Genomic DNA, 12245 nt, shown 5'->3' with positions numbered 1-12245 from the left:
ATTATCTATCACAATGACTATCACAGTTTCCAAATCTATATTTATAGGTGTATTCTTAAAAGAAGCTTGTATTACTTGAAGTGATTTGAGTAAATCTGTTCCTTTCATTCAGAGTTTGATACAATGCTCCATAAAATTAAAAAGCAAAAACTCATTTTTTATGTGATCAAGACTTATAAAATAGATTTCCTGCCCATATTTCTTGAATTTTAAATACCACTTTAAAGAAAAGCAAGGCACTATAGCAGAAATACCATCAAGTAGTAAAAATTATGAAATGATAACCAATAATTGAGGAAAGAAATTTTCCCAATTTGATCTGATACTAATAGTGAAACAAATAAAAGAAAGAGTAATTTTAAGTATGGATATTACAAACATAGGTCTGTTCCTAAAATCATTTAGTTTTAAAAAGTTATTTTAGGCTTAAAGTTCAAAATTCTGTGGAAATTATGTTTATCTTAAAGAAAATATGATTGCTGATACTATGTAAATTAAATAAACAGAGAAAAAAAGTGCTAGGACTATAACATTTTGGTCTCAGAGGCCTTGAACATCATTTATACAAACATGATTTTTCAAAGAAAGATAGGAATTTCTTGACTATAATCTAATAGGAACAAAATTTATTTAGGAAAGGAAAGGGATCAAGCACATCTTTATATAAGGCTTGTAGAGTCCCATTACTTTATTGTACACTATGTGATGCTTATACACAGTTTCTCTGATAAAATGCTGGCCATGAATTTATATCTGCATTTTACTACTTACCTGTGTCTCTGCTACCATATTTTCATCGGGTTTTAGGTGAACAGTGAAGGCCTCTCTCATCTCTCTAATCCCATCGAAGATTACTTCAATTTCAACAATGTGCTGGGTTTCCCCCTCCTTAAATTCAATTTCTACAAATGCAAAATCACAATTTAAAATCTTTTACATAAGAATATGAGAAGCTTTTGTTAAGCTTTTTTCACAGTGACCCACAATGATAAATACATTTTACAGTGTGGTCCAGTGTATGTGTGTGTGTGTGTGTGTGTGTGTGTGTGTGTGTGTGTGTGTGTGTGTGTGTGAGAGAGAGAGAGAGAGAGAGACTAAAATGGAATAAAAATTATTAAAAAATCACTTATTCTTACTGTATGCATTACATTCTAATATTTTCATTTTATCTAGAAGAAAAGTTTAATCATAAGCTACTAAATTGATCTGTTGACCCTCAGTTTGAAAAAAATGCTGAATTATGGAATGGACAATCAATAGTTCTAATACTGGCATATAATCAGACAAACTCATCTCTTATTTCCTAGAATTTCTAAACCATTTTAACATAAATCAAATGAATATGATCACAGATATTACTGAATGTGAATAGTATTTACATTTTATATATAGATCTAGAAAAGCTGGATATAACATTTTTAAGATTTTATCGACATGCCAAATTATATATTAAAAAGACTTCTTTTTGTTGATGTTAACTTTGGAAACTTTGCAACCGTTTTAAAGATAAATATTGATGGCATTTTTCCTTCTCGCTCCTGCTCCTCCTCACTAAAAAGGATCATTTCATTATCTTAAGAAGTAAAATCAATTATGCAAATCTCTTTTAACCATTCATTTAAAAATTCTGAAAATGGTAAAAATTAATTGATTTTATTGAACTTGTGAATAAGCAGCTGACTATACCATGAAACTTGGATAAACTATTTTGTTGGTTTTACTATATCTTGAGAAACTGGCTCAGAAGAAGAGAAAATAAAGAAGATATTGCATAATCATTCCAATTGAAGACTATAACAGGTGCTGCTTTCTGATATAACTGCATTTCAATCATTATAATTCAAATTTATAAATCTTTTAAAATATGGCAGAAGAAAATATATCTCCAATTTATTTTATTCTACTTCAATTTTTTACTCACTTCAATTTTTTACTTGCCAATTATAAAAATGTATTTTAAAAAATTGAGTTAGTAAGCTAGACTCATCTTTAAAATTAGTTCCGTTTCTAGATACAGTCATTTTCTGCAAGCGTTAGCACGTTCTGAGTCTTAGACTCCTCATACCCTGAGAGAGCTTTTGGTTCTTGTTCCTGAGGCTGAAAATAGCTAATCATTTCTGGTCCATCAATTTGTTTGGTTTGACCAGTGTGATATTGCATTAAAAAATTAGTTTCTAACACTTAAATTTTGGAAATTTTATAGGAAAGTATAGATTTTTGAGTACTTTTGCACTTTTCTGCCTGCAACATTCAGATGGCTATGATATTACAGGCTTTTTATCCTCAGCAGGGAATGAACGTTTGTACCATAACTGACTCAGTAATAACTATCAGTCATTTTCTAAATTGGGTTTGCAACTTAGAAGATCAAGATAAATGCCTGAAGGTCTATGATCATCAGAAAGTAATGATTGTTGGTAGTATGAGGTTGGAAACTAGAAACAAAGTAGATAAGGAGAATTCCAAACTTAATTTTGGACATTTATATCTATTCTTTCAGCAAATAACTCAGAGAGAAAGAGAGAGAGAGAGAGAGAGAGAGAGAGAGAGAGAGAGAGAGAGAGAGAGAGAGAGAGAGAGAGAGAGAGACTGATTTGCTTTAATTACTTATAAAAGTAAATGATAAAATGGTCCATAAGTTTGAAGAAGAAATGAGATGGATGATAAGCATCCATAACGGGCTCCTAAGGCCAGAGAATCCATGGTCTTTGTAGTTGATATTTTATCACCTTTTTACTGCCCTTCATTAATGCTTGAAGTTTTTATTGCCCTTTCTAGCTTGAAGTTTTAGATTGTGGGTTTTATATAAACTAAAATAGACAACTATCTCAGCTATCATGCACATTTTCAATGTAATAAAATATCCCAGGAAAGTCATTATTTAATACCTTATGACCATAGTGAAGATAAAACCCATCAAAAGTAAAGTAGACTCAAAACAGAAAGTCATTTAATATGTCCACTCAAAATTTCCCTAAGTTCTGACACACATATCCTATAAGTCAAAAGGGAAAATCCAGGAAATAAAATCCATTCTCTGTTTTTATGAAGAAGATTAATTTAAAAGAGAATGTATATTTTATTTCAATTGGATATTTCTCTTATTCTTCTCAAGGTCATTTGTGCTAGCAATAATGTAAGCATGACCTCTCTGGAGACAGGCTCTGGGAGCACTCATACCTTCTGAAACAGGATTGTAGTCTTCTCCAGAGGTGGCTGAGCCGTCCTTGGTGTGGACTCTTACAATGGAAACCTTCGAAGTGTCTCCTTGGCGAATCACTGGGATCTTTACTACCACTGACTGTCCTGGTTCTTTAGGTTCGCTGATGCTAAATTTCCTTTCTCCAAATTTAATAATTGTCTCTAAAATTGTGGGAAACAAGGACAAATTAAATTGTAAGGGGAATGCTTTTTTCCCCCCTATTTCTAATGTTTTTTTTCCATGTAGGAGAAGCTTAATTGCTATTACACTCCTGATTTCTCTCTGTCCCCTCACCTGACATTATTGGTGAGTGTGTTAAAAACAACTGAGTGCAAGTGGTCTAGCTCCTTCCTTAGGAATTAACCAGTTCCCAAAAAGTATATGCTCTGGAAGTCTCTATTTGCCAAAAACTTTATGGGAGCAGGCCACTGAGAGTGGGAAGGGAGGAGGGAAATTTTTGACTCAAGACTACCTACACCCAAGGGGAAGAGGAAAGGTATGAATGTTTGGGATTCAAATCATATTCTTCATCATCAACTTTCAGTTTTAATGGCTTATTTCATTCTCCATTTCACTTAAGTATCCCACCCCCTATTTCTCAATCACTTTAAAAGCCTAGTCAAAAAGAGGGGGATATTTTCTAAGCCACCTGAAATTTTAACACAGATAGATTTCAGTTCCCAATTTATGGTTGAACACAAAAAATGACTTCTTACTATCGGCATCATCTTGGATCCTTATCAGAGTTTCATTTTGTTCACCAACTGCAGCCCCAAAGGGACAGTTGCTTCGTGGAGTGCCAAGAACCAGGCGGAGTTCCTCTATTTCTTCATAAAGTCTGTCATCTATCAGCTCAAGGATGCAAGGCTTTTCAGTCTCACCTAGAACAATAATGACAGCAGGTCAATCTCTCCCCTTAGGTAAAAAAAGATACATCTTCAACTAGAACATAAGCACCATGAGGGCATTGGCTTTTCCTTGCTTTATCAACAATGCAAATAATAGTATCTGGCATGTAATAAGCCTTCAATAAATATTTGTTCAATGAATGACTAAATATTTGGACATATGCAATGACAGGCTGCTACTTGTATAAGTAATTTCTTAAATATGTTTTAAATCCTGTCACCCATGTTAGAAAACAAGGAAAAAGAGCAAATGCCAATTTTGATTATGAATTTCTAGCATTATGATCAGGAAGCAAATTTAGCAGCTTTGTACAGGTTGATTATTGTTAATTAGTCTTAGTTTCTATTACAATTACTGAATCAAATTGATTAAATATTTTAAGGCTCTGGATACATATTAAAAATCTGACATCAATTTCCTTTCATTTCTGTCATTTGAACATTAAGTATATCCCAGCATTGAGAATTCTATATACATGTTATATGCCCTTACCATTGAATAAGTTTTGAAAAAAACAGTATAACACATCACTGGAAACCAATTAATAAGTTGATACAGAAACCAAAAAGACATTCATTCAACCTGTTACAATCTAACTCACCTTATTATCATATGGTGCTCATAAAACTATGATAATATGCTTGTCGAAATCAGGAACTTGCATGTCCTTACTTGTTAAAAACTTGGCTTACCCAAATTCAAAATAAAAATTCAAGCTCAAACTCACCTGGGAGGAATGTGATGATGGAGATATCAGTGTTTGGGCGTTCTTCAAAGTCCATCATCACTTGTGCAGACCCCTGCCGTGTGTAGCATCTCACTGAGGACCTGTATTTGAGATCTCCATTCCTGTGAATCATTGCAACTATCTGCCTGTCATTTTCATTGCCAGTATATACTCGTTCTCTGAATTGCATCTTAGGCACTGTACAAGCAAACATGTAGATTAAAGTGAACAGAATTTTTTTTTTTTTTAAACAAAAATGACATTTCAGAAAACATGGTTTAGTAGAAAGAATAATTCAACAGAAGTGAGAGGAACTTGCCAGTGTTTTGGCCTTGAGCAAATGACTAAACTTTAAGCATTTTGATTACCTTATCTTTGAAATTTTGTTTTTCCAATTTGTGGAGTAGGAAGATGCAATGAAATGCAAAACGGGAATAAAACCAGATACTTTAAAATATTGTATCTAATATGGTACTTACTCATGAGCTTCTCAGAATTTTTTGACACTAAGAATTATACACGTAATTACAAATATAATTTATCCAGACCATATTGGAAAAGTTTACAATGAGTATAATATTACACATACATAAAATATTTGGATGACACCTATGCTATGTCAATTAAATACGCATCTCGCTGACAAAAGATTAGACTGCTCCAAGCAACATCAAAATAATCATGGTAGAAGATTTTTCAGAATTCCCTTGTGCTGATGTGTCAGAAAGCCTTGCCATGTATCCATTGTCTGGTGGTCTCAGACAATGTTTTCGGCACCTTATTAGGGAAATTTAAGGTATGTCTGGGTGTTAGGAAATGACAAAAAGTGTCTTGTGTTGAGAAGTGGAAAAAGATCATTGACACTAAAGGGTCTTGAGTTGTGCAGCTCCATGTAGTTTAACACCTCTGTGATGAGAGAATTCTTTAAAATTTTTTTTTCAATTACAGTTGACTTTCAATTTTATTGAGTATATTTCCTACATTGTACTTTACATCCCCATGATGATTTTATAATTGCCAATTTGTATTTTCTAATCTTGTCGTGTTTTTTACCCAGGCCCCACCTCTACTCCCATCTGGTGACCATCAAAATGTTCTCTAATTATGGATTTCTATTTTGTTTTGTAGATTCCAAATATAAATGAAATCATATGATATTTGTATTTCTCTATCTGACTTATTTCCCTCTACATCTATCCATGTTATTGCATATGGCAAGATTTCATTCTTTTTTATAGCTTAGTAATATTCTATTGTATATATGTACTACATCTTTACCCATTCATCTATCGATGGACACTAAGGTTGCTTCCATTTCTTGCTTATTATAAATTATGCTGCAGCGAATATTGGGATACATAAATCTTTCAAATTAATGTTTTGAATTTCCTTAGATAAATACCCAGAAATAGGATTGCTGGGTCATATTGTAGTACTATTACAAATCTTTTGAGGAACCTCCATACTGTTTTCCATAATAGCTGTACCAATTTGCAATCTCACCTACAGTGCATGAGGGTTTTCTTTTATTCACGTCCTCAATAAAGCTTGTTATTAGTTGCCTTATTAATGATGGCTATTCTGATAGGTGTGAAGTCATATCTCATTGTGGTTTTTAATTTGCATTTCTCTGATAATTGGTGACTTTTAGCATATTTTCATGTGCCTATTGGTCATTGGTATGTCTTCAATGGAGAAATGACTATTCATGTCCATTGTCCATTTTGTTGCATCGGATTGTGTGTGTGTGTGTGTGTGTGTGTGTGTGTGTGTGTGTGTGTTAAGTTGTTTGAGTTATTTATTTTGGATATTAACTCCTTATTAACATATCATTGACGAATATTGTCTCCCATTCAGTAGGCTTTGTTTTGTTAATGGTTTACTTTGCTGCACCAAAACTTTTTAGATTGATGTAGTTCTATTTGTTAATTTTGTTTGTTTCACGTACTTAAGGAGACATATCCCCCCCAAAATATTACTAAGAGCAGTATCATAGAGTTTATGCCTATGTTTTCTTCTAGGAGTTTTATAGTTCAAGTCTTAAATTTAAGTCTTTAATCCATTCTGAGTTTATTCTTGTATATAGTATAAGAAAGTATTCCAGTTTCATTCTTTTTCATATATGTGTCCAGTTTTCCCAACATCATTTATTGAAGAGACTGTCTTCAGCCCACTGTTTTCTTGCCTTCTTTATCCTAGATTAATCGACCATATAGATGGGCTTATTTCTTGGCTCTCTATTATTTTCTGTTGATCTACATGTCTGTTTTTGTGCCAGTATAATGCCATTTTGATTAGTTTGGCCGTGTAGTTATAATTTGATGTCAAGTAGCATGATACCTCTAACATTGTTCTTTCTCTATTGTTTTAGCTATTTGTGATTGCTTATAAATTTTAGAATTATTTGTTCTGGTTCTGTTAAAAATGCCATTAGTATTTTTACATGGATTGCACTGAATCTGTAAATTGCTTTGAGTAGTATAAACATGCTAATGATTTTAAGTCTTCCTATCCATGAGCATGGTATACGCTTCCATTTAATTGTATCTTGTATTTCTTTCTTCAACATCTTATGTTTTCTGAGTACAGGTCTTTTACCTCTTTGGTTAAATTATTCCCGTGTATGTATATATGTATGTATGTATGTATGTATTTATAAATTGATGTTTATTTATTTTTTTAAGGATTTAAAAGATATTTTTTTTCAATTACAGTTGGCATACATTATATTAGTTTCAGGTGTACAACAGAGTGATTAGACATCTGTACAACTTATGAAGTGATTATCCAATAAATCTAGTACCTATCTGACACCATATATAGTTATTACAATATTATTGACTATATTCCTTATGCTGTACTTTACACCTCCATGACAATCTTGTAACTACCAATTTATATTTCTTAATCTTTCCCTCTTTTACACCCATCTCCCAATCCCCCTATCATCTGGTGCTCTCAATATATTCTCTGTATCTATGAGTTTGTGTCTTTTTTTTTTTTTATTCTTTAGACTCCACATGTAACTGAAATCATACGGCATTTGTCTTTGTCTGAATTACTCCACTCAGCACAATACCCTCTAGGTCCAATCATGTTGATGCAGATGGCAAGATTTCATTATATGTACCACCTTGTTATCCATTCATCTATTGGTGTATACCAGTTTGCCTCCATATCTTGACTATTGTAAATAGTGCTGCAGTGAACATATACATTCACATATTATTTTGAAGTATTGTTTTGGGTTTCTTCAAATAAGTAACCAAAAATGGGATTACTGAGTCCTTCTTTGTCTTTTGTTATAGTTTTTGTTTTAAAGTTTATTTTATCTGGTATAAGTATTGCTAACGCAGCTGTGTTTTGTTTCCTTTACATTTCCATGAAACTTTTTTTTTTTTTTAATCTCTTTACTTTTAGTCTTTGTGTGTCTTTAAACTTGAAGCAAATCTCTTGTAGGCAGCATATGCATGGGTCTTGTTTTCTTATCCACCCAGCCACCCTATGTCTTTTGATTGGAGCATTTAATCCACCTACATTGAAAGTAATTATTGATAGATATACAGTTATTGCCATTTTATATTCACATTTAAAAAATATTTTCTTCTTCTCCTTCTAGAACTTCCTTGAGCATTTCTTGTAATACTGATTTGGTATTGGTAAACTTCTTTAGGTTTTTCTTGCCTGGGAACCTCTTTATCTGTCCTTCAACTTTAAATGATAGCTTTGCTGGATAGAGTAATCTTGACTGTAGGTCCTTGTTTTTCATCACTTTGAATATTTTGTGCCAATTCCTTCTGGCCTGAAAATTTCCATAGATAAATCAGCTTACAGTCTTATGGTAGCAGTCTTGTAGGTAACTAACTGTTTTTCTCTTGCTGCTTTTAAGATTCTTTTTAACTTTTGTCTTTTTAATTATAAGTTGTCTGGTATTGGTATCTTGGGGTTCATCTCATTTGAAACTGTCTGTGCTTCCTGGGCTTGTGTGTCTGTTTCTGTCACCAAGTTAGCATAGTTTTCAGTCATTATTTCTTTGAATAGGTTTTCAATTCATCACTCTGTCTCTTCTCCTTCTGATACCTCTGTGATGTGAATGTTGGTATACTTGATGTTGACCTTAAGATCTCTTAAACTAGCCTCATTTTTTTTTTTTTGGATTTTTTTTCTTGTCGCTATTCCGATTGGGTGTTTTCTGTTCTCTTATCTTCTAAATCTCTGAATTGATCCTATGGTTCATCTAATCTACTGATTCCCTCTAATGTACTCTTCATTTAAGCTATTGTATTCTTCATTTCTGACTGGTTCTTTTTTATGTCTTCCATTTTCATTTTTATGTTTTGTATCTCTTTGTTCAAGTTTTTACTGAGTTTCTCTACTCTTCCTTTAAGTTCATTGAGCATCCTTAGAACAAGTGTTTTGAACTCTGCATTTGATAGTTTTCTTGTCTTCATTTTGTTGAGTTCTTTTTCTTGACCTTTGTTCTGTTCTTTCATGTAAGACATGTTTCTTTGTCTCCTCATTTAGGCTGCCTCTCTGTGTCTGTTTTGATGTATTAAGTAGGGAGAGGAGGATGCTCTGCAGCTAAGAAAATCCTCCCAGTCTTGACTGCCACACACCGTTCTGGGCCTGGGCCATTGTTTTGCATCTCTGCCCCTTCTACCAATCTCTAGATGACCTCTTACGTATGTCCCCAGTTATAGGACTTCTGTTCAGCCAGACCTCCCAGTGATTGCTGTTCTGTAGTTTTGTTATAATTTTGGTGTGGTCACAAGAGGAGACTTGCACAGCATCTATCTTCTATGCCATTCTGACCGGTCCTACAAATCTTACGTTTAACTTTTAATGTGCTATTGTAATTACACATGATCCTCCTTTTGTCTTTTAACATTTGTACTAGCTTTATAATTGATCGATCCACTGCTTTTATTATATATTTTCCTTTGCCAATGAGAGTTTCTCTCTTTTTTTCTGAGATATTTTCTTAATCCTATTTTTAATCTATTTTTTCCCCCTCTTTTAAAGAAGTTCCTTTAACATTTCTTGTACTACTGATTTGGTAGTAGAACTCCTTAAGATTTTTTCTTGTCTAGGGGGCTTTTTATTTCTCCTTCAATTCTTTTTTTCTTTTTAAAGGTACTCAAATATGCTTCAAATTTTAAAAAGATCTCTCCTTTAATTCTAAATGATAGCCTTGTGGGTAGAACAATCTTGGTTGTTGGTCCTTGCTTTTTAACACTTTGAGTATTTTGAGCCAATACTTTTTAGCTTGATAAGTTTCTGTTGATAAATCAGCTGACAGTCTTATGGGAGCTCCCTCGTAGGTAACTACTTCTCTCTTGCTGCTTTTAAGATTCTTTCTTTGTCTTTAACATATAGCATTTTAATTATAACGTGTCTTGGTGTGGGCCTCTTTGGGTTCACCTTGAGACACTCTGTTCTTCCTGGATTTGTATGTCTATTTTCTTTACCAGGTTAGGTAAGTTTTTTGTCATTATTTCTTCAAATAGATTTTCAATCCCTTGCTTTCTCTCTTTTCTTTCTGTTGCTCCTATGACACAAATGATATTGTCCCTGAGGTCCTTGCACTATCTTTTTTTTTTTAAATTATTTTTTGGTTGTTTTTCTAATTGGGCATTTTCCACTATTTGTATTTCCAATCGCTGACTTGATCCTGTGCTACATATAATCTGTTGTTGATTCCTTCTGATATATTCTTTATTTCAGTCATAATAACCTTAATTTCTGAAGATTTTTTATGGTTTCCTTTCTATTGTGTACATTCTCACTGAGTTCATATTTTCTTACCCCAATTTTATTGAGCATCCTTATTACTAGAGTTTTGAACTCTGTATCTGGTTGATTGCTTCCCTTTAGTTTAGTTTTTTTTTTTTCCTGGAGTTTTTTCCTCTTTTCGTTTGGGACCATGTTTCTTTGTTTCTTCATTTTGGTTGCCTCCATGTGTTTGTTTCTATGTATTAGGTAGATCTTCTATGTCTCCCAGTTTTGGCAGAGTGGACTTATATAGTAGATGTCCCCTGGGGCCCAGTGGCACAGTCTCTCTGGTCATCTGAGACAGGTGCTCTAGAGGTGTCCTCTGTGTTTTTGAATGCCATCATGTCATAGTTGAGCCTTAATTGCTGTTAGTACATCAGTGCAGGCATCGACTTTCAGGTTGATTTGCTATGAATACTGGCTGTGACTACTGCTGATGAGTGGTTGGGCAGAGTTGTGCAGGGGCTGACTGACCCTAGGGAACAAAATTCCTTTTAACTGGGCCCTGGTGCCTGCTGAGTCCTCCCTTTGGATTTGTAATTTGTGGAGGTAATTGAGTGGTGCTCTGGTGTGGTTTAAATCCAGATACCAGGTATTTGGTTCTGGGGTCTCTTTGAAGGGATTTGGGTGCAGCCCAAGATCAGCTGCTGTCTGTACTCAGCCTAGGGTCACCTGGTTGCTTGCTGTCTGTGCTGGTTTGCTGGCACCTGGTAGTGGTTTTGCTCTGAACCAAGGCTGGCTGACACTAGAGCTGGGCTTGGGGCTGCTTAGCAAAGGGACAGGGTATGCTGAAGCCAGCTACTGTTTTGGGGAGTTTTTGGACCTTTGAGAGATTTTAGGAAACCCCAGCATGAGATGAGGCTGGCTGTTTGTATGGAATATCTACCGGCAGAGTTTTGGGCTGAGTGCATGAGTAAGCTGAAGAGGAGCCTCAGAGAATCACCAGAGTGGGGAAGCAGTATTAGCCAGGTTAATGGAGGCTCAAATTTGGTGCCTACCAACATGTATAAATGGAGGTCTCAACAAAGCAACAATGGCACTTGCTAGAATTTCTGCCTACACTTGCAGATTGTGTGGTTAGAGGGCTTAACGAAGGAACAATAGTGCCTACCAGTACTTTAGTCCTGGAAAGAGCAAGCTCTCCAGACCTTGTTCTGAAGCCAGGCAATTTAGTTCCTCCCCATTTATCCCTAAAGCTTTTCAAGCTGCCGTCCCTTCTCTGGTCCTTAGGGTATGCAAGCGAGTCTGTGCTCAGGCCCTTTAAAGGATGCCGGGTCCCACTCAATTATTAAGCATCATATGTGGGTGTGAGACCAGCCCTTTTTGTGTCTCCACCTGTCCTATCAGATCAACATGGCTTCTTCTTTATATCCTTAATTATAACAGTTCCGTTCATCTAGTTTTTAGGTGGTTCTCAAGGGCGTTTGTCCATTTTGACCAGAAGTCTATGATGAGGGTATTCTTTAGACACAATCAAGATATTGATGATGATATCACTTTTTCTTTTTTTAATTTGAGAGAAAAACTGAAATTTTCTTCTGAGTCTTATTCTATCAAAATAATCAGGAGATGGAAGGAAGACATGGTCAGCTAGGATATTGTTATGTGTTGAGCATTGTCTCCCTCAAATTCATA

The 12245-nt window shown here is 34.4% G+C and overlaps 1 protein-coding gene across 2 annotated transcripts in view; it reads right to left on the bottom strand.

The window, feature by feature from the left end:
• FREM2 (FRAS1 related extracellular matrix protein 2) overlaps nucleotides 1-12245 on the bottom strand; it is a 271893-nt gene that overhangs the window by 86954 nt on the left and 172694 nt on the right. For both annotated transcript variants that reach the window (XM_023526177.1, XM_011385559.2), the window contains 4 exons: nucleotides 4839-5036; nucleotides 3919-4083; nucleotides 3181-3363; nucleotides 772-902 (listed from right to left, as the gene is read on the bottom strand). In XM_023526177.1, the coding sequence (XP_023381945.1) occupies nucleotides 772-902; nucleotides 3181-3363; nucleotides 3919-4083; nucleotides 4839-5036 (677 nt within the window). The remainder of the gene's footprint in view (nucleotides 1-771; nucleotides 903-3180; nucleotides 3364-3918; nucleotides 4084-4838; nucleotides 5037-12245) is intronic.

The sequence above is a fragment of the Pteropus vampyrus genome, unplaced genomic scaffold (assembly GCF_000151845.1).
Source record: "Pteropus vampyrus isolate Shadow unplaced genomic scaffold, Pvam_2.0 Scaffold737, whole genome shotgun sequence".
Taxonomy (NCBI): domain Eukaryota; kingdom Metazoa; phylum Chordata; class Mammalia; order Chiroptera; family Pteropodidae; genus Pteropus; species Pteropus vampyrus.
This window is presented reverse-complemented; position numbering and strand designations above follow the sequence as displayed.